We start from the raw sequence: 24,092 nt of genomic DNA on the forward strand, positions 1-24,092 counted from the left end.
ACTATAAAAAATTAAAATTTAAAATTATATAAAAAAAATCAGATCTAAAAAATTTGATGATTTATAGAGAAGAAACAAAAAGGATATTGGTACGATCATTTGTAGAAAACATATTACCTATACGTAATAAACATACAAATTGAAAAGAAAAATAAACTTTGAAATTATCAGGCAACAAAATCATATAAAAAACTATAAAATATATATACACACATATACTTATTTATTTATAAATTGAAAATACTTTATTTTAGATTCAAAATACTAGAGTGGTGGCTGAATTATTTAAGATGTCGAAGAATAATCTTAGTTTTAGAAAATTAGGGTTTGAATTTTTTTTTAAATAATGCTAAATTAGAAACTTATTTGCAAAATACTACTCTACCAAAATTTATTCCAAGAATAATGTTTGGAAAATTGTTGGTCGTTGTTTCCAACTTGTGTGGCACTTTGCTTGCGTCATTTTTTTTTTCAATTTTTAAATCACAGCATGTCTTCTGTTCAAAAAACGACATGTACCAAATTTAAACATTTTTGCCCCTACAGTGAGCCAATCTCCAAAGACATAGAACCACTCCTCCTTCCACATCTTGATGAAGGAAAGATCTTCAACAATTGTGTCACAATCTTCCTAGTACAGAGGTAGTAACGATCTCCCGTCCTTAGTGCCTTCTTCAACTCGAAGCAGGCAAACAGTTGATCCGCGTTCAATAGTATGAAGTCCCCCCCCCCCCTTGGAACTCTAGCCACCATATCACTCCAAGGCCGAATGTGATCCCCACCCATTAGAGGCAACATATGAAGGGGCTAGATTAGAGCCGAACTCAAACATTTTCATATAGAGGATGATTCATCCCTCAGGCGGATCATAATCTGTCTCTCCTTCTACAGGCAGATGGAGACCAATGGTCTTGAGAATATTATACCTACTCCTAAGGGATTCTATGTAGGCCTCAAGCATCTTGGAGATGCACACAGCCTCTCGGCCAAAAGAAGTGGCTACACTATCGTCTGACCTAGCCGAGCCCACCTTAACCGATCGGGCATTATCGAAAGGGGAGGCCACTTGTAACTCCTTATCAAGACGCTCTGCCAGACTATCCCCCAGAAAAGCTACTACCTCTACTATAGCCCGACTTGCTAGAAGACTTCTCGTTAAAACTACTAACAAACTTACTGTTTACGAAGCTATAGGACGATTCATTCTCGACCGAGCTGGCAGCGGTATAAGTCCTATTGCAAGTACTAGACATAATCAGAGAAAAGCGAAGGAAAGCAAGGACTAGCTTAGGAAGGCTCCAAGCTAGCAGCTATCAGGTCAAACTTAAAGATTAAGATAGCGTGAAAAGTGGAGTGAAACATTCGGGGTGTATATATACTCGACTAAAATGAATCTCGACTGTACACATGTAAGGAAGTTAGTGGTCAAGATCTAGCGGCAGATTAGAAGTTGGAAGTACTTAAGTGCGAAAACAACTGTCAGACCAACCCTTTGTCTTCCCAACAGCTATATCTTAGCAATCTATCGAGATTCGATAAGTCACCATATGGACGGGCTTCGCATGACACGAAAGACTTCTCTACTAGGTTGGAGGCTCGACCTGCTAAAGAGGGGGCCAATATTGGAGGCATCAAATGAAACTGTTATGTGGAGGACAAATAGTGGATAAACAACCAGGTCGGTCCCAAATGCTCGTTCTCACCCAGGGAACAACCTAAAACACTTAGCTCAATTATTGGAGAGGGATATACTAAAACTCTACTTATGTAGTGGTCGACAGGCAGACGTTCAATCTGACATGCCTAGCTACCAATCGAGATCCCCTATCAAACACCTTACACTATAATTAAATAAGGGGCCACACTCTGCAGTCAAGTATCACATTCTAGCTCGCCTCGATATTAACGTCGAACTCTAAATTGACTTTGAGCGTCTGAGTGTTTGTTTCCTTCTACAGATCCTCCCTTGCCAAAAGGATTTTCCCGCTCATTCTGGCTCATCAAGCTCGCTCGGCCAGTTTACCCACCAGGTCGACCTTGACAGACATTTTTTCCACAAATATGAATGAAATTAATTTGAATGAGAATGCTATTTATTTGATGTTATTTGTTAGAAATTTTTTAGGATTGTAATAAAAAAATTCATTGATGTTGTTCACTAAAACTGTTTGAAATCGGAGTAGGAATCGGATATATAACAATTATTAGAATACAATTTATTATTCCTAACTAATTACAAATACATTAGCTAAAAAGGGTGATAATATTATTTTTTATTAAAACAATAATAAATTTTACTTTATTTTATTACTATTTTATGGATATTAAATATTTTTAACGATAACAATTTATTTAATATTAACAAATAATTAGTTATTAAAAAATAAAATTATATCAACTAAAAAATTAATATAATTTTGGTTATAGGAACCATCGTCAATCTAAAATATTTATTAAACTTTATCGTTCTAATACGTAATAATAATGAGTTCCTATTTTAACAATTTTATTGCTACTAATAAATAATAACAAAGTAAAACTAGATATTTGATAAATTAAATAGAAAATTTTAATAGTTTATAATAAAATCGTATTAGTATTATCAACTAAATAAAGTTGTATACATTTTTATTAGAAGAAAAAGTAAAATTGTAAAACAATTACTTTAAAAGTTATGAATTTTATTAATTGAGATAGTAATGATAAAAATTGTAAAGTAATTATTGAAAAGGCATGAACACACCTCTATATATATATAACATAAAACTTAAAACACTGAGTCCATCAAATTTAAAAGGTGTCTTTTTGTGTATTTTTAAAGTTATATGTTGGTGTTTTCATCACATATGCAACTTTTCATCATCATTTTAATGTGAAAAATGAGATCTTTGACGAATTCCAAAGCCCAAATTTTAGGACATTGTCCCAAGTGGAGTGGGTTCTCAACATAATTATATGTTACACTCAGCTTTTGATTTCCACGTTGATATTCCTCCACCGTTTATTGCTAGGGGTAAAATGAGTTCCTATCTATGAACCAATTACATAAGAGGTCTAGGGAAGAAGAGGGGTACGGTGTAACCAAGGTTGAAAGGTCACCGCCAAGTAGCTTAAGCCTGATGAGTTGGGTAAATTTAATTCATATATTGGATATCTAACACTCCATTCACTTGTGGGTTTGGATAATTGTACAAGACTCAGCAAATGGGAATCATTAAAAATGTGGAAGAAACAATAATGTAGGGGTTTAAATATAGGATCTCTCGCTTTAACAATATGCTAAGGATAATAAATCACCACTCAACCCAAAAGTTTAAGCTGATGGGTTAGGTAAATTTAATTCATATATTGGATATCTAACATATTGCACCTGACCAATAGTGACTTTATATAAGATTTAGTAAATATGCTCTATGAATGTGGTGTCGAATATTACAATTATAAATTGTTAGCATCCAAAATTTTATGTTGGGGGATTATATAAAAATAATTTGAATGCATTGATATGTATTTAGTTTATATATTTTTATATTATATTGGTTAAGTTACAAGTTTTTTTCCTTCGAATTTCAATATTGTGTTTAACTAATAGGTCCTTGAACTTAAAAAAAAAAATATTTATCGATAAACTGTTGAACTCATAAACAAAGTATAGTGCAACCTATAATTGATCTTATTCAAGTAAGGTCGTTAGAACATCTTCTCAAAAAAAGTAAAGGGGTCGTTTGAATTCATAAATTATTAAACTTAAATAAGGGTTTTGACACGACCCGCCCCAAGCACCTATTAGCTATAGGACACGTGGTGGTAAGGAAAAAAAAAGAGGAAAGGAAAAGAAAGGAAAAGAAAGGGAACGAAAAGGAAAAAGGAGGAAGAAAAGGGGATCTTGGCGATTTCAACCGAAACAGAAGAAAGAGGAAGAAATTGATGGTGATTGTGAGCCGGATTGAAGAACCAACCTTAGAAGTAGTAATTAAAGTTGTTTTCATTTGAAGGTTTGGGAAGAAATAGAGGTTGAAGAGAAATAGTCTATGGGTTTGTTGCTTTGCCTAAGAAATCTCTTGAAATAGGTGTTGAACTTGGATTTCTGGTCTATGTGAATATGCGTATTGATGAGTTAGCTTCAATTTATACGTTTTGGTCACAGATCTGGATTGGTATAGTTTGCATGGTTGTTTGGGGTTAAGGAAGAAGATGATCAATAGTAGAGGAGAGAGAGAGTGGTTTTAAATTAAAAAAAAATAATGGAAAAATTGGGCTATTCAAGTGAGAAGGCGGTGTAGAAAGAGAATTGATTGTGGGATGTGGGTCTCACTTGTAAGGTTGTAAGAAAGATAAGTAGTGGGTTTTTAATGATGAGAGAGAATGGGGGAATTTGGATAATTGGATTTATTTTGAAGTTATTGTGATTAAAGTTGGGAATTATTTTATGTTGGAATTAAGTGAAATAATTTGGTATTAAATTGATAGTTCAGGTCGGGCAGAAATTGGAGCAAAGAACGACCGAGTTTAAAGGATTTGTGAGTGGTTATTTTATTAAACGTTTTTGGATATTATTATTTATCTTGTGAGTAGTTACTTTAATTACTAAATGTTTTGGATATTATTATTAGAATTTGTGAGTGGTTTATTCTAGAAATGTTTTTAGAAATATATTATGATAGAATTTCAAGAAAGTATATATTATGTATGTTTTAGCATTTCTGTTGAAAATGAAAGAAAATGTGTTAGAAAGAATTATTTTAGAAATATTTAATGAGAAATGCTTTATGAGTTTAAAGAAGTGTTTAAAGCCTATGAAAGGTATTTAGAAAGAGATTTCAAAAAATGATATTAGAATTTCATCAAATGTTCTTAGAAAGAAAGATTTTAGAAATGATTTGAGAAAGAAAGAAAAGTTCTTAGAAAGAAGAAAAGAAGAATTTTAGAATAGTTTATGAGATTGAGAAGTTTATGAGAATAGTTTTCAAACCACCATGTTATTGTATCTAGTCTCCAGGTGATTATCCGTATGCTATGTGAATGTGTTTCTATAATATACCTAGAAATAGAAGGTCTTTGAGACCATTTGACTCCACGTGTTAAGATAATTATTCTGCTATGCGTATTGAGATTACTCTATGCTAGTAGACCAGAATTATTCTGCTGTGTGTATTGAGATTACTCTACGCTAGTATACCAGAATAAAATGTAGATACATTTATGGTGCTGAGTTTTCTGAACCTATTTTAGATTTGAAAGAAGATATTTGATAGGTAGAAAATGTTTTTAGAAAGTATATGTTGTTACAAGTTTGATTTTGAGAAGTTTACTGAGTTTTATGAAATGTATATTATTGCTCCAGTTTTATGGAATTTAAATGAGAATGTTTGTACTTCAGTTTTATGAAGTTTGCTTTGAGAACTGAATTTCAATTGTTTATGAAAGAAGTTTTGCAAAAATATTTTCTTATTAACCTACCACTCACTGAGCTTGCTCACTGTTTATGTTTTGTTTTTCCCCCCATGTTGTACCTGAGTCCCTGAGTATCTGAGTTTCTAAGTTTCAAGAAGAATTTATTTCAGCTTCTGCCACCCAGAGTAGTTGAGGATTTGCATATCACTTTGTATGTACATGTAGTTGTTGTAAGCTGTTATTCTCCTTTTGATAAAACAGAATGTATAGAATGAATATAAGAATGGTCGTTCTTTTGGGATTATTGTTTTTATTGTGCATCCATTCAGAGTTTGCTAGTCAAAGTTCAGGTCAAAGATAAGAAGAAGTTGACCATTGACTTCGTAGTTAGTCGGGGTCTGTGGTCGGCGCAACTCGTTCCAGGACTAATAGGTGTTTTGGGACGGGTCGTGTCAGGTTTAATAGGTTAAGGATTTATTAAACAAAACATTGAAAATTAGAAAATCTATTAGATGTAAAATTGAAAGTTTAGAGACCTATTGAATAATTTTTTTAAAGTTCGAGAGCTCGCACTCTCAATATTTATTAATCAAACTTATAATTTATACAATTAAATTGGTTTGGTAGGATATAAAACAATATTTCTATGTGAATAATAGAAGAAAGAGAATTGAAATTTGAATTAATAAATCAGTCTTTTTTTCATTTTATTATTATATAATTTTTATGCAATCAATTATTTTCAAAATAGTTTATTGAAAAATGTCAAATTAGAAAAAAAAAAGAAACTAGAAAGATTTAAAATATATCATTGCAGTATTTGTCCTTAAATAAAATTTGTTTTCTTGAACAATAGTTATTCTTTTTTTTTTCTCTTTTTTTGAAAGAAAAAAAAATCAAATTTTTTCTAAAGTAAAAAAATAGTTAAAAAGAAATTAAAACTCAACTGTTTGGCAAACTAGCTCAACCATAATTAGCATATATCTCTGACCACGAGATTGTTAGTTCGATTCCTCACCCCACATGTCTCATGAATTAGGTACACTATAAAAAATATATATAATTCATTTATTATAATAACTTGGTAACGAATGCATACCTTTTAGGTTATTCATTTCTTTTTAAGATACCTTTTAATTATTCATTTGATTACAACTTTTTTTAAGTGCTTTTAATAACATATTTTTTTCTAGGCACTGCATTAAAAAATGATTATACTAATTTCCTTTTTTAGGAAGGATTTTATATCTTAATATTCATATCTCAAATATGTTTCTTCCAAAAGAATAGAGTAATTTGATTTTTTTTTTAAATTCTTTTTTCTTTATTATCAAACATATAGATATTTCTTTTAAAACAAACTTTTTGTCATCTAAAATTACATTTTTTTAATATCGTTTTTTAAGATCAGGAACAAGGAGAATGACTTTTTCTACTTTATAACAAGAGGAATAAAGAACCTTAAAATGAACCTACCTATCAGTCAGAAAATGAGATATTGGAGAAAGTACCACTGAGGAGGATGCTTTTGATATATTTTAACCGTTTTTATTTTTATTTTTTGTTTTTATAAATTCTAAGGCTTCGTTTAATAACAATATTTATTTCACCTAAAAAATCAATATTTAATTTTGTTTTAAAAATTATTTTTAAAATTTGAGTCATTTAAAAAAAACCTACGTTTTTTAAAACTATTATTTTCCTTCTTAAAATTTAATTCATTTTAGTTCTAGAACATAAATATTATTTTTAATTCTAATAAAATTAATGGAATACATAAATCATAAAGAATCCTTATTAGGGATAAGTTTGAAATTTTAAAGCATATAAAGATAAACATACCAAAATAGTTTTAAATTATCTCACCTTTTATAGGGTAAAAATAAAATATATATCAGTGGTATTATTGAAATTATCCATAAAAGAGTTGGTGTAAAATTATTCAAAGTGTATTCCCCAACGCTGTACTTTATAATAATTAAAGACTTAGGGTTCTTCTTACTCGAATTCCAAAATATAGGTTTGTTTTGATATTTGTATAAATTATATTATCAAAGTTTATTTTACACCGTAGCATTTTTCCAAATATCTTTAATATTATTAGCTTGCATTTGTTAAGAAGTATTGACACTTTATTTTTGACAAAGTATCCATATGTCCGACATGGACATATTTGAAACACACGTTTGGACACGCAAAATAACGTGTCGCGTTTTTTTTTTTTTTCCTTTCTTTCTTTCTTCTTCTTCTCAGACAAGCAGTGAACACATGGCGACACATGATAGACACGTGGGGATACGACACGCTACTTAAAAGAATTTAAAAAAAAAATGAAAAGAAACCTAAAATCAAATGAGAAATAAAAGTCCAGCCCATTAAGCATTTATTAACGACCCACCAACGATACGAAATAAATAAAAGAGATAATGTCTTCGGAGGGCTGTTTTAGAAACTTATTTATACAAATATGTAAAATTTTCTAATTTTAGGATTTTATTTTAATTCCGATTTTACCATTATTTATTGTATTTATATTTATTATAATTAGTCTTTTATTTAAATCCAAAAAATTAATATTCCAAATTTGATTTTATAATGAATCATTCTCATAGAAGCGCAGACCATTGAAATTTCAAGCAGGAGATCAAGTGCTCATAAACTACACCCAGAACAACTTCGATTTCGGGGTAACAAAGATCAACGCCTTGTGCGGAAATATGAAGGGTCAGTCAACATCATTCAGAAGGTCGGGAAGACGTCATACAAGGTCCAATTACCCTCATGGAGGAAAATCCACCCGGTGATTCATGTGAGCAACTTGAAATCCTATCACCCGGACACCATCGATCCCGCACGAAACGAACAAATTTACTCCTTAATATATTCTACTAAACAATCACATATATATATATATATATTTATATTTATATTTATTTATTTATATGGAGATATAAACTATATTTGGATATCTTTTCATTTAGATGGAAATATAAACTATATCTGGCTATAAACTTAAGCAACATACACTTAACAATGATGATATAAACTATAGTCATTATAACATACAATTATATAGAGACATAACCTATATCTGCCTATAAAGTATATACGGTTATATCGCTCTACAATTAACAAATAAAGCAAATAATCTACAAACCTTCCGGTGGGCGACTAGACAATGGTCGGGATCAATGGAGGGCTTGAATTGTCGATGGGTGGCCGAAGACTGAAAAGAAACCTTTGAATAAACGGATAGAAACAATGGACGGGCAACCGGAGACGAAGGAGAAACTAGCGTACTGTTCTGATGACGAAGAAGAACGGAGACAGCAGTTGGAGATGAAGGAACGCAAACGACGGTCAGAGACGAAGGAATGGACGGAAATAGAACGATAGAGGAAGAAGAAAAGTCGGAGGAAGGAGGTTTTCGAATTTTTTCATTAGGCAAAATTGAAGTGATTTAAAATGTAACCTCCAAGTATCCAATTTTAGATTTTAAAAATTAATTAATATTGATATGAGATACAAAATGATATATTAGTAAATTGGATGATGGGTACCATTGAGGTTGTTTCATGACAAAAGTGTAAATTTTATACAATTCAATCATTTAATGTAATTATAGTCTCTAAATAGCCTATCAATGTACTAATCTCTAAATAAAAAGTTATAACTCATTAAAAAAAACGCAAACAGCAAAGAAGAGTAGTTTCTTCTTTGTTTGGTCAATGGAAAAACTTCTTAAAATCAAGGAGGGCATGATTAAATATTTGCTTTTTTTAAAAAAATAATAAGTCGTAAAATATTTAATGGTGTTAAGGTGAAGTTCCTTTAAGAAGTCAAGTTTTTTCCTTGCTCAATTGCTCTCTAGCTGCCTCTCTCCCTACCTTTGCCTCGACTCATCTACCTCCGATCAACTTTGCTATCGTTGGCCTCTAACCAACTATGTCGCCACAACTAACTAGGTTTGAATTTTTTTTTCTAAATCTAAAAATATATTACTATACGTCAATAAATACACATATATTATCTAAAACAGTTAACGTGTCTATGTCCTACATTTTAAGAAATTCGTGTGTCGTCGTGTCTACAAAGAATACCAATCTTAAGTCAACTATCAACCCTAATCGTTGAATGCAAAAGGAAGGAAAGGAAGGAAAGAACGCACGTGGATGGAACAAGAAACATTCGCGTGAGTGACAACCTAAGGAGCTCTAGCAATCGAATTAAAAGTATGCTATCTAACTGCAATAAACTTTCCAAGAATAGGAGACCAAGAGTAAGAAGTTTGCCTACTTTAGTCCTAAGGATAGTTTGGGTGGCTTGGGACTTTAAGGAATATCCTTAAGGTCTTGGGTTCAAGTCACATGGAATGCAACTCTACCAAACAATGACCCCTTGCCTATGTACGGGTATGGGATAATGTGCATACTCCCAGGTATAGGACCAAAGGGCCGTCGACTCTTGGATAATAATAAAAAAATAAAGAAGATTGCCTACTTTAGAAACCAAAATCAGTTCAAGTCATGGAGCATTGGATCTTTGAATTAATTTTTAGCTAAACGAGATGATTATTTGATGGCATCTCGAGGTTGTGTACTAAAAGGATGGTGAGCATCTCGTGATAGATCCTAACTAAACTATTAGAGCTGAAACTAATTTTTAAAACAAAATATGTGTTAAATTTGTAAAGAGAATACAATCAAAGTCTTACATTAACTAAGAAAGAGTTTATCTATATATCCTTTGGTATGAGGTCTTCTAAGTGAAACCAAAAACAAAGTCGTGGATACTAGGCCCAAAACAAACAATATCCTATGGAAAAGTTTAAAGTTGGAAAACTATTTCATAATGTATAAATTGCTTTGATGGAATGGCATCTTCTTGCTTTAGTTTAAAATTTGTAGATCATGTTGGAATAAAAAAAAAAATACTCAATTGATTTATTAAACAAGCTGATGAAGATTAGCTTCACACGTTAGCACGAGAAGGAACAAAAAAATGCAATTATAACTTATTTGCCCAACGATTAGTTGGAATGCAGGAGTTCGAATATAGGACCTCCCGCTCTGATACCATCTTAAGAATGAACAAACCACCACTCAACCCAAAAGTTTAAACTAATGGATTTGGTAAATTTAATTCATTAATATGGATTCTGACATAAACTATTAATACATACCATATATATTAAACAAAGAAAAAGAGAATTAAGCATAAAAGAAAACGTATCGTAGTAGGGAGTTGAAAAGGAATGCAAAAATTTGCGAGCTTGTCGTCATCATTACTCCATAATCTTGTGATTTATGAGAATCTAAACAATATCAATAGGTTAGCAAGACTAGATAGCCTGTCAATTTCATGCCATTCAATTTTGATCAGTCAAAAATTAAAAATACTTTTAGTTTTGTATCGACTGATCAATTGTCCATCAATTCAGCCAGTCGATTTTTGTGAATGTCGGAAGGGAGATTAAAATAATAATAGTCAAATGTTTAAAAGTTACATTATGATATAAATTAAAATAATAAAAAATACAGCATACCATGAATGTGTTAGAATATTTGATATTATTCATCAAGATTAAAATCTTTAAACATTTGTACTTTGTTTTGCAGAGCAAATAGGAAACTAACAAAGACGAGACTTGGATTCCTCAAAAACCACCAACCTAAAAAGCTCAACACTGATGCAACAATCCTCAATGAAAATGTTGGATTTGAGGCACTAATTTGTGGTTGTAAAGGAGCAGTAATGACTATAGTGAGAGGATTCACGAAACTCACAAATATGGTGGAGCTTGCAAAGAAGATAATTGTAAAGGAGAAAATAGACTTTGACAATTGAAATAAGGATTAGACCAATTTTGATAGAGTTCGATTAAAAAGTCGTTTGAAATTAATTGAATAAAATATAACCTATAAAAATGAACTCAAGTGATGATAGAAGAAATCAAAGAGAAAATGTGAGGGTGTCATCCTTTTTTAACACTACACAGCAACAAAACAAACTCTTTGGCAATACATGCCAAAAGAAATCAACTCAATGAAGTGTGGTTAGACAAAAAAATCCAAGTTGGGTAAATCCTAACATCCCCACTCATGCTCCACCTTAAGAGACATTTTAATTTTGCTTTTTGTTTTATTTCTTAACTCAGAAAAAAAATTTGTAAATTCGATAATAGCTCGAGTGGATATTACACCTTAATACCATCTCGAAATTCAAGGGTATCTCCATCTCGTATTTGTTAAACTCGAAAAAGAAAATTAAATATTTAACTTTCCTTTTAAAAAAAATTAATAATTTAACTTTTTCAAGAAAATAATAATTTAATCAGAAAAGGAAAAGGAAGATATAATTATTAATTTATTGTATGTATAACAAAGTGCACCGGGAAACTCACGGGGTTGAAATGTTTAAACACTCAAGCTGCCGCTCAGTTTTGGCTGATGCAACTCCAGCCAAGGGACTTACGAAAATAAAAAATAATAAAAAGTCCAGTCAAAGGCAAAACTAAAAGATAAAATAAAATTAAATAAAAGTAATGTGTTTTTTAAATGTTATAAAATTCGTTATACATTAAAAATTACGTCAAAAGAGAAACTACTTCAATGTTATTATTATAATAATTATAATTTATAATACAAATTACCAACACAATATAAAATAATGTCTTGAAATGTACGCTGGCTTTAAATAGTGATTCTTATATGTATGTTTAGACTTTGACATCTTCTATTCTTAAAGGAAAAAAAAAAAAAAAACTTCAAAAACTATCATTTCATGTAATTCAGTCAAATTTTGATATACATATAGATTTCTTTTAAAAATCTTTATTTGATGATAAGGTAAAACAATGAAAAATTTTAATATGTTTGCATTTTTGTACCTTCAATGGTCCAAAATAAATTTATTAACTTTTTAAATTGAAATAAAAAGTCATCTTTAATTTTGAAATTAAAAATTATAATTATAATTTTGATATTTTGTTACTTTTTATTTTTATTGGTTTTATTTTAATATCCATGGATTCCATCTCAAAACTAATTGATAATGAGAGGAGTAGTCAATGTCTATTATAAACCATTGTTAGGTCTTCTCTCTTTTCAATGAGGGATGGTGAAAGTTAGAAAGTTAGAGGATAAATAATTTCTTTCTACCCTACTAAAAAAATTCTCTCTACCTAATGATGTCTTATTTGCGCTCTCTACGCTACCCTTTTGCCCAACTGCTTTTACAAAGAAAAGGATGAAATAACTTTTTGGTTAGGAAATCACCAAACCACTAAATTAAGAAATGGTATAAAAGGAATGATATAAATTTAAAAAATTTAAAAATGGTAACAAGACAAAACCACAAAAGATCGAATCCATTGAAACTTACCAATTTATGAAATAAATGAAGAAAATGGAAAAGGAAAAGTTGGAGGTAATGTAACTAAATTGAAATCAATTTTAGCAAGAGATTCCCAATTAAGAATATAGCCTACTTAAAATCAAAAGACAACTCCACTTTTTTGTCAAACAATGTCAAAGAAAAATGAATAAATTTCTAATCATTAGAGTCGAAATCAAACAGAATAAGAATGATATTTCTTTCACATTGTTTATTAAAAAAATTTTGGAATCGGATTCAAAAGTCTATTAATGTTGTTTACTAAAATTAACCTATAACAATTATTAGAATATTTTTTTTTAATTTTTTTTGCTAATTATAAATATATTAATTAAATAGTGTATTAATATTATTTGTAATTAGCCAAATAATCAATTTTAATTTATTTAATGACTATTTTACTGATGGTAGTGTTTTTTTAAATAATTTATTTAATATTAATTAATAATTAATAACTAAATAAAACTAAAATATAATATTTTATAATAATATGGCATCCACTAATTAATAAAAGTTGTATATTTTTCATTAAAAACAAAACTATTAATAGTATAAATAAGAAATGAAAAACTAGTGAAACAATTAATTAAAAGTTAAGTGTATAATGATAAAAATTGTAAAATAATTATTGAAAATGTGTTGGACTGATGGTAACAAGGAATGAAAAAAAAAATATAGTTTGAATACTTTTTTTATTCATTGTTTAACACATCAGCGTCATATTAAAAATTATATGGAGTTCACTAACATTAAAAATTATGTATGAGACTCTAGTAGAATAATGTAACGAGGAAATGATTCTCAAGTTTGAGAAAGTCCTACCAACTCATTTCTTTCTTAAATTTTAATAAATATCATTGAATGAACGAAAGTTTTCATTCTCATCTCTTACTGTATTGAAGTAAACTGAAGTGAGAGGTTATGAATTCGATTCTTCACGTTGTATTACAAAAAAAAAACTTTAACCCCTACAAAAATTTAAAAAAATAATAAATAATAATAATAACAATAAATTCATCGATGAAAGCCAAATTAAGATGCCGTCAAAACTAACTTTTCTATTTTATTAATTAGTTTTTTTTGGTCGCATTCAAAATGAAACAAAACGAGACAATGGTACAGATCAGAGTCATCTTCTAATTCGCAATTTTTGATATTAAGCCATAGGTCAGTCGTCTGCCATCGGCATATAAAATTGTTAAATTTATTTCTTAAAATTCAATTTTAAAATATTACGACAGGCCCGTTTGAGGAAAAAAATTATAGTATTTCATTCGCTTTAGCATCTTATTAAATATGATGTAGGATTCACTTAAATTAAAAAATTATTTATAAAAATATAATTAGGGTAAAAATAAAGAGAGTATGATACTTTTGTACGACTTGAATTTTTCTAAGAGAATGAGATTTGATAAAACTGCAGCGCAATAATGAAATGAGAAAGTGATTATCAAATTTGAGAAGGTCCTAACTAAAATTAAAGGAATGAAATTCATCTTTTATTATATTGAAGTAAACGGGCCTTATAGAAAATTTCCATCTCTATAAAAATATAATAATAAATAATTCGTGGATAAAGCATAGCAAATTAAGATGCCGTCTTTTCTATTTTATTATTATTTATTTTATTTTTTTTTGGTCGCAATCAAAATGGAACAAAACGACGATGGTACAGATCAGAGTCATGTTCTAATCTGCACTTTCCGAAATCAAGCCATACGTCGTCGTCTTCCATCAGCATATAAAATAAAATTATTTAATTTATTGCTTTAAATTCAATTTTAAAATATTACGACAGGCCTTAGGGTTCTATGGGCAAAACCGTCCATTGATAACTCATTGCTCAAACAACGGCCAAGGCACCGTCACGCGCACCCCCACCCAACCCAATCTCGCCACGTGGACAGACTTTGAGCTGCCCATATTTCTCCTCTGTCACCCCTTTCTATATAACCCCCAAAACTCCCTTCTTCCTCAATCGTCGCTTCATTCTTTTCGCCCTCTTCTAATTTTGTTAACTCTTCAAGAAAAATGGGGATTCCGACTCTTACCGGATTGCTGAAACTGGTCGCCGGGGAGTTTCCAGACCGGAGAGCCTTATCCGTATGTGGAAAGTTCGATCTCTCACATTTCCGCCTTCAAGAACTAGTAGATTCCGCCGCTTCCAAACTCGTTGCCGGCGGCGTCAAACCCGGCGACGTCGTAGCACTTGTCTTTCCAAACACCGTTGAGGTATTCATTTCTATTAAAATATTAATAAAAGGTTAAATTTATATTTTCCTGCTGAGTTCAATAATGATTTATAATGTTTTTTAATCAAGAAAAATACTTTTAAGTACTAACAAGTGATTACTTTATCTATTTTACCCTGACTAGGAGAGAAATGAAAAAAATTAAGAAATAGGTGGTGATGAATCTTAGTATTAATCTTTAATTAACATGCTTGATATTTCATTGATTAAAATCTAAAAACATTACTATGGCAAATAATTTTTAAATTAAATGATAATTTATTCCACATGGTATAAAAATTGAAGATTATGGGTTTAAACTCATTTTCTTTCTAATTAATATGTAACTCCTTATTAGAATTTGTGCAAAATTTTAAGCCAACCAGTGAAAGTTGAAAGGAATCTTAAAATATTGATTAAAAAAAAGAATTGATTACTTATTAGTTTTTGGGGTTGGGGCAGTGGTTATTTAACAATTGATTTCTTTTTTTTTAACACTAAAAAAATCATATTTTTTAAAATTTTGTTATTGGATTTTGCAGTTTGTGATAATGTTTTTGGGTGTGATCCGAGCTCGAGCGACGGCGGCACCGCTAAACGCGGCCTACACATCGGAGGAGTTCGAGTTCTACATGTCGGACTCGGAATCGAAGCTTTTGGTAACCTCAACAGAAGGCAACGGCCCAGCCCAAACGGCGGCGTCGAAGCTCAAAATTCAACACGCCACCGCAGCACTGCCCGGCGCACGTGACGAGTTAGTTCTCTCCTTGACTCAGTCGCACTCCAACGCCTCCGACTCAGTCGGCGACATCGTCAACGAGGAATCCGACGTGTCGTTATTCCTCCACACGTCGGGCACCACGAGCCGCCCCAAAGGCGTGCCTTTGACTCAGTACAATCTTGCCTCCTCGGTCGAGAATATTAAATCGGTTTACAAACTCACCCGGTCCGACTCGACCGTGATCGTACTCCCTCTATTCCACGTCCACGGTTTGATGGCCGGGTTGCTCAGTTCACTCGCTGCCGGAGCAGCCGTAGCTCTCCCGGCGGCGGGGAAATTCTCGGCGTCGACGTTCTGGGCGGACATGCGTCAGTACGACGCCACGTGGTACACCGCTGTCCCCACGATCCATCAGATCATATTGGACCGGCACTCAAGCAACCCGGAGGCGGTTTACCCGAAGCTCCGGTTCATCCGGAGCTGCAGCGCGTCGCTGGCTCCGGCCATACTGGGGCGGCTGGAGGAGGCGTTCGGGGCTCCGGTTCTGGAGGCATACGCGATGACGGAGGCGAGCCACCTGATGTCGTCGAACCCGCTGCCGGGGAACGGTCCGCACAAGGCCGGGTCGGTGGGAAAACCGGTGGGGCAGGAGATGGTGATATTGGACGAAAACGGCGTCGTGCAGGAGGCGAATGTGAAAGGGGAGGTGTGTATTAAGGGTCCGAACGTGACGAAGGGGTACAAAAGCAACCCGGGAGCGAACGAAGAAGCGTTCCGGTTCGGATGGTTTCACACCGGAGATATCGGGTTCTTCGATTCCGATGGTTATTTGAATCTCGTCGGCCGGATCAAGGAGCTCATCAATCGAGGAGGTATACACGTGGTCGTTAAAATTACAATTCTTTACTAGCTTAATATTGATAGCTATATTTATTTAATCAATTTAAATCTCATTTAAATATTTCAATTTTTTTTTTAATTAATTTTATTTTATTCCATTTTGATTTTCAGCTTTTTCAAAGGTCTATTAGGTGCTTGTGTTAAAAAAAGAAAATAGATTTGACAATTTTTAATTGTTTTTTTTTACAAATAAGTATGTTTATCAACATGTTGACGTGGCGTGTCAGAATAATAATAAGGAACTTATTTTTTTCTTCTTTCTAAAATTGGAAGCTTAAAATTGAAATTTATAAAGTTGAAGGGATTAAAATGGTTGTTTTTTTAAGAAAAAGGTTATAGGACGTTGATTTAGAGGGTAAATTAATAATTTGAATGAAGAAAATATTTTGGTACTGGAATTGGAAATGGGTAATAATGGAAGGATGGGTGACAAAAAAATGGCAGGGGAAAAGATATCGCCGATTGAAGTGGACGCAGTGCTGTTGGCGCATCCGGACGTTGCTCAGGCTGTCGCTTTTGGGGTTCCAGACGACAAGTATGGGGAGGAGGTAAATTATTATTATTTTTTATTTTTATTCATTTTCCTTAGTTAAATAATTAATTAATTTTTTTTTGTTCTTCTTCGTGATCGATGACCCCTTTTTTTAATAAAATTTGAAAAAAAAAAACAGAGCATGCTAGAAGAGTTCTAATACTCAGTGAATTGACATAAGTTTAGATAACTAACCAGTCAATTTTAATATTATAACTGAAAAATATTAATGTAGGGACTAAATTTGAAAAACAAAATTCAAATATCATGGACAAAAACATAGTCTAATTTTTTTAAATAAAAAACTAAAGGTAAAATGGTTTCCATATATCCTAATATTTAGAATCAAATTTAGTAAGAAGTTACCAAATTGAAAAATTAAGTGGTACAAACAAGATTTTGAATGTCATGTCGAGGCTTCAACTTTATAAAAAGCTGATAAAATGTCTACGTTGATAAACAATTTTAAAAAAAATTATAAAAATAAATAATTCAAATAAGCGCCCCCACTCTTTTTTGAATAAGTTTAAATATCTTGTTATTAGTAGCCTGTGTATATTAGTAATATTTTGTTGACATTTTAAAATTTTTTGTCGATTTTTTTATCATACAATAAAAATATCGATTCATCTCTTATGTTGATGTGGTTTGACGGTTATGTGTCAGATAAATTGTGCGATAATCCCAAGGGAGGGATCAGATATTGGAGAGGAAGAAGTGCTGAGGTTCTGCAGAACCAATCTGGCGGCCTTCAAAGTTCCAAAGAAGGTGTTCCTCACAGATTCTGTGCCCAAGACTGCTTCTGGCAAAATACAACGCCGAATCGTAGCCGCCCATTTCCTTGAACAGAAATCCTGACCACCCATTATCTTCACCGCGACTATTTGCATTGAATTCTCAAAGTAATTATTTAAAAACAGCACCATAACTTTTAGCTACTTGATTCAGAATAAGCTGTTTTAATTGTTGGTGTTCTTTTTGAACTGTGCTGCAATTCAAATCGCCTTTGAATGGGTGTTGTGAGAGATTAATAGTGTAGGATGTTATTATTATTTGTAAAAAGTATACTTTTTGAAATTATTTTGTAAAAATAAATTATATATGCAAGGGTGGAGCTGGAAACTATTCAAAGGGAGGGACACAATTTTGCATAGTAATGCTATGTATAATCATCTTTCATTTCTTAAAAAACCGCCTAATTATGAGAGGATGGAAAAAAAAAATCCCTAATAAGAATAAAATAATTGGGAAATTGAAATAAAGACAAGAATGATGAAAATACAAGAATTTACGACCTAGCTTACATAGTCGTAGTTTTGTTTGCTTTTAGTGCGACAAGATTGCTTGCGTTCACTCCCTCATTCGATGGAAAGGCTAACAGAGAGAGAGACTGCGCATGACGTTGCGGGCTTGGCTTTGCACGACGATTTCAAACCCTCACTTTGTGTTGGCTAGCTTGCTTGGCGTAGGGGTGCAAATAGTCGGGTGTCGCCTGAGTGATCCATTGTGTGGCTACGGTGGTGTGAGTAGTGATTTGGTTGGTTGGGTTGACAGGCTAGGTGCTAAGGCATCGAACTCTCTGCACTGGCTCCTCCTCATTGGTTCGACATGCCCCAATTAAGTAGTTGGTCCCTTTCTATCAGCACCCTTCGTCAGGTGTGCTTACATGGAAAACACTCCAAGCTGGAGAAAAACGATAGTCCACGAAAGAAAAATTCACTATATCAAGAATTATTACAATTACACAAATTTCTTTCTTGACTCCAATTACACAAAACACTCTCTCTCAAAACAAATATCACTCAATTAGCTAAAGCTAGTATACCAAACTTAAAATGTTTCAATTTGGATGAATAAAACCTAAAGGCATGAACCCCTTTTATAGCATTTGGAGCACACCCCTTTCTTTCGACGTGGGAAAACAATTTACCTTTCTAATATTTGGCCAAGATGCAACACATGTTAAGGATCCCACGTTGAAAAGATAGGAGACCTGACAAATGTTTGTAAAATACATAAATTACTACTCCCATAGCTAATTGGTTTTGAGATGGAATCTCATTAATATTAATATGGTGTCAGAGCTCAAAAAACTCAAATGAGCATTTGGTTAAAAAATGGAATGCGGACCAAGATTTGGTGAGCACAAAAATCATCTTTTCAAAAGAGATTTCTAATTTGTTTTAGGCATGGTATTAAATATTTTGTCGACAAGTAGATATTTTCATGTATTCGTGTGTTCGACATTGATATTTCCATCGTATTACAAAAAAATCCACAAATATATAAAAAAAAATATCAACAAAATGTCACTAATATATACATAATATTAGTATTAATTTTTTAAACGTATTCAGAATTAGAAAAATGTTAATTTGTTAATTTAAATATTTTTTTACGATTTTTTAATTTATCTAACTTTTATAGAAATATCCATCGACATAGACATTTTATCGATATTTGTATCGATATTTCCATGAAATTGAGACATCGACATTTCCATCGACAACAACATGACATTTAAAACATTGGTTTTAGTTTTCTTTTTAGTAATTAATTTTTATTAAAAAAATATTATGAGTTACTATTTATGTTTTAAAATCTCCGCATCATTAAGAAAAGTTAGTTAATTTAAAAAAATCGTTTACATTTAAAATGTTTTGAATTATATTTTTCCAATTTAAAATAATATAGCATAAACAAATGGAGGGTTATTTTATGTTGTAGTCCAAGTTGTAACCTAAATAATTACAAATTTATCGTACAAAAAATATTTTTAAAAAATGGCACAAATAGTAAGAACGTGTATATTGATGTACTCCATATTAAGTCGATCGATGATATAAAATGAGTATATTAATGACCTACTTTAATCTTAGTAGAGTCATGAGATTAAAGTAATCGAGCGAGGTAGAATCACGAATTGTTTCGTGAACAATCAAATTAGGCTTTTATATTTATAGTCATATAGACATAACTTTTATCTACAGTGTATAAGAGTAATCAATGCAAAATATAGCATAAAATGTAAATCAATTCGAGTTAAATGTAAAAGTTGATATTAATTGAGTGCAATTTGAAGATAAAAATTGTAATTGAAATATGGAAATCTAGATTTATAGACATTTAAGATAGTAAGATGTGTATGACATATTGCGTAATTTGACCCACAAATGGTGATTTCTATCGATGTATTGTACAATTGGGCCAATTTGGGATAATCCTTGCCCAATGGATTTCGAAGAGTCTACTAAATTTTGGAAGTTCCACAACGGGATATTGATTGACCTAAATAATATAAATTTATTTCTTGTGCATATTCCCCTCCAATAAATTTAAATTCATCATAAAAATAAAAAATATATATAGATATACATATATAGTAATATAATTTTTATTTCTATCTCTTCTTTAAACTATTTATGTCACAAAAATTAAATTTTATTAAAAAAAACACTTTACTAAATATTTCAAGTTTTAATGTCTTTCTTCTTTTTTTTTTTAAGCACACATTATCTTTTTCTATATTTTATATTGATAATTCAATTATGTTTTAAGGTCGTAATTTTTTTTATTTATTTTACAAGAAGTTTTACCATTGGTACTAAACAAATTAATATCCATTTATTAAATCACCCATTAAGTTAAAACAAAAATTAATGTAAAAAAGTTCTAAAACTCACAAATTTGACGCAAATCAAGTTTTGCACGAATTAGATTTTGTACGAATAACTCTCCCAAAACTTAGTAAATTTTTTTTTTAAACCATAATGTTGTGGTTTTTTTAGTCCTATCAATTTCGCACCAATCATATTATATTTATATTTATAATATTTGTTTGTGCCCCTGACATAAGTTTTTGGATCACCATTGTTATTATATAATATCTTTTATATGCACCTATTTCCGAGCATGAGGTTGATAGTTCAAATTCACACCTCAACATGTTGTAACCAAATAAGCAATTAACTATTAATTGCCATTTTTTTTGCAATTTCTTTTTTGTGTTTTCACTTTTTCTAAATGGAGTCTTCTTTTTTTCTGGATAAAAATGAAGGGAGTGATAACTGAAAATAGGAAAGATTGAAATTGATTATGCAAAGATAAAAGCTTAATGTGGAAAATGTGTATTATTAGTGAGAGTTGTGGAAGTGATTGAATGAGCCATTTTAGACAATAATTCTCAACCTTTGTTTCCTTCCTTAAACTTCTCTTTCTTCTCACCTCTCATTTCCTCCCCAAAAAATAAGGATCTCAATTCTCCCATTCCTTTTATCTTCTATTTCTCTCTTTCTTCTCTCTTTCCCATACTTCACCTTTTGTTTCTCTCCTTCCTACTCAAGACAACATGGTATTATGCTGTCTCTCACCTTACAATTTGATCCATGATTTAGAAGAAGAATAGAATCGATGATGATGATTTCGTTTTTAGTTTTTTATTTTCAAAATAGGCTTGTTTCTTCGCGATTGGATTGATTTTATTTTGTTTGTTTTATCGTTGTTAGTATGTTTTAAAAGTAGATAATGGAGTATGAGGAAGACTTGGTCTTATTTGTTGTTTAATGTTGAGGGTAGGCGAACGCAGCATCTGGAATGGCCGTTAGAGATGAATGTAAATTGAAGTTTTTGGAGCTAAAAGCAAAGAGAAATTACAGATTCATCATTTTCAAGATCGACCAACAGGAAGTGGTGGTAGATAAATTGGGAAAACCAGAAGAAACGTATGAAGATTTTACCGGATCTCTTCCATCAGATGAGTGTCGCTATGCTGTTTTTGATTTTGATTTTATTACTGATGAGAATGTTCAGAAGAGCAAGATTTTCTTCATTGCATGGTAAGTACGTAGGTAAATTTATTAGGAAATTTCATCATTTTCATTTTACGTCTTCCCTCCAATGTTCTCTTTAATAATTACCCGGTCTCAAATGAAAAATGACAAACAAAAAAAAAAAAAGAAGAAAGAAAGAAAGAAAAGAAAACAGAGAAATTTCTGATAATCAATAGTTAACATCAACTTGATTAACTATAATAATGATAGTAATCACTAATTAACCTCAATATTAGTTAACTATATAATTACTAATTATCCTACCGGTAGATTATACTTCGTTTTTTCCTCTCTATCTGTATTATGCAGGTACAATGTTTGAATCAATATAATAGAGCACATTTTCTCTTGCATCTCTTTGAGATTCTTCGTTATGATAATAACTTCTGATAATAACTTCTCTTAGAAAGATCATGATGTCATTGTAATATTGGAGTTGATATGTTTATGTCTCGAACCTTTTTCGTGGTTCAATAGATAACTTGATAAGTCAACGACACACATATTGTCGGATATACGTGTGCTGTAATATTTGCTATATTTTCAAATATTGTTTTTTTTTATGTTTATTAGGTCACCAGACATATCTAAGGTGAGAAGTAAAATGGTGTATGCGAGCTCCAAGGATAGATTCAAAAGAGAATTGGATGGCATTCAATTTGAGTTGCAAGCAACAGATCCGAGCGAGATGAGTTTTGACATTGTCAAGGCACGTGCATTTTAGATGCCACAAATTATCGATCTATCCCTCTTTGTTTTGCTCCATCAACAAACTACTACACATGTTCTTGGAGCTAATTTGTAATTTCTTATATCTAATTTACTTTTATATACTTTTACTTTTAACTCAAATTTGTATGTGTAGCCTTTCACATTATTTCATGTATTGGGAAAGTATTTTATATCATGATCATATGTACTTTTTTAGTCTTATGAAATACTTCATTCAAAGTATTCTATTTAACTAGAATGGCAAATTCACTTGTTTATTAAATTTGAGAATAGGATCGGGAGTTTATACACTGCTATGCAATATGCAGTTGAAGAGTTTCATCTCGCTTGATTTTAAAAAGGAATACAATTTAATAACTATAGAGATTATCCACTATTATAAGGCAAATGACATGGATTCCAAGAAATAAAAAATAATAAAAAAAGAATTATTTAATAGTCTATAGCCCCAAACACAAGCTATCCAATCTTAAACTATAAATTCCTACCCTCTAAAAACAGGCTTTTCAATCCCATGCATCCCTACACTAACTCAACTGGTGCCCTAAACACCCCAAAAGTAGTATCTTTCTCTCCCTTATCCTTCCATCCTTCCCGCCTTCCACTTTCTCTCTCTCTACCGAATCGAAATGCAAATAAAGTCCTATATTGGTTAGGGAAGAGCATGATTCACGGTATATATATGAGAACAATTATCTCCATTGGTATGAGGAATTTTGGGTGAAACCAATAAACCAAAGCTGTATGCCTATATCTAAAATGGACAATATCATACTATATATTGTAGAGATACTTAGAATACCGTTGTCCTTCACATCGGTTTGGTTTAAATTCGATATTCTTCTCTATTGGACATTGGTAGAGTTCCATTGAAATCATTAGTTAATTTCCGATTTAGGCAAAAATTGAGAAAACTGAACTGACAAATTCACCTCTATTACGACCTAATTCTTCGTGACACGTGATTACAGTGAGCAAATATGTGGTTGTTAGTTTGAATATGTTACTTTATGCTTGTGGTCTTCAAAGGCATTATTTAGTAGTCTTTATAACTAGCACTAGTAACTCGAATCATCTCATAACTATTCTAAATCAAAGAATGAACCGTGAAATTAACAATAAATAGGAAGGCACATATACAACTTTTCTCTTCATAAATGTAACCTAACATTAAGAATCTTATGTATTACAATGGAAATATGGAATTGACAAGGTTATGATAGTAAAACATGCTCTTTTTGACCCAATATTTTGCAGTGGCTTGTCTATTTACATCCACACGTTGTTGTGTAATTCTTATATTTTCATGGAGAAATACAGCAACTTCCTGACAAGCTCTATATCTAAGCCACGCTGAA

The 24,092-nt window shown here is 31.4% G+C and overlaps 2 protein-coding genes across 2 annotated transcripts; both read left to right on the forward strand.

The window, feature by feature from the left end:
- The first annotated feature begins 14,749 nt into the window (after positions 1 to 14,749).
- Positions 14,750 to 18,198, forward strand: AAE3 (AMP-dependent synthetase and ligase family protein). Its single transcript, XM_088126058.1, has 4 exons — positions 14,750 to 15,021; positions 15,563 to 16,613; positions 17,086 to 17,189; positions 17,840 to 18,198. Exons 1-4 carry the CDS (start codon positions 14,821 to 14,823, stop codon positions 18,029 to 18,031), a joined length of 1,548 nt encoding a protein of 515 aa, XP_087982184.1. The 5' UTR covers positions 14,750 to 14,820; the 3' UTR covers positions 18,032 to 18,198.
- A 3,217-nt stretch (positions 18,199 to 21,415) lies between these two features.
- On the forward strand, positions 21,416 to 22,924 carry LOC111025996 (actin-depolymerizing factor 7). The gene is made up of 3 exons (XM_022303959.2): positions 21,416 to 21,524; positions 21,749 to 22,008; positions 22,576 to 22,924. Exons 1-3 carry the CDS (start codon positions 21,522 to 21,524, stop codon positions 22,724 to 22,726), a joined length of 414 nt encoding a protein of 137 aa, XP_022159651.1. The 5' UTR covers positions 21,416 to 21,521; the 3' UTR covers positions 22,727 to 22,924.
- Positions 22,925 to 24,092: the final 1,168 nt, after the last annotated feature.

The sequence above is a fragment of the Momordica charantia genome (genome assembly GCF_013281855.1).
Source record: "Momordica charantia cultivar OHB3-1 chromosome 6 unlocalized genomic scaffold, Mcharantia_2.0 BLBB01000006.1, whole genome shotgun sequence".
Classification (NCBI taxonomy): Eukaryota; Viridiplantae; Streptophyta; class Magnoliopsida; order Cucurbitales; family Cucurbitaceae; genus Momordica; species Momordica charantia.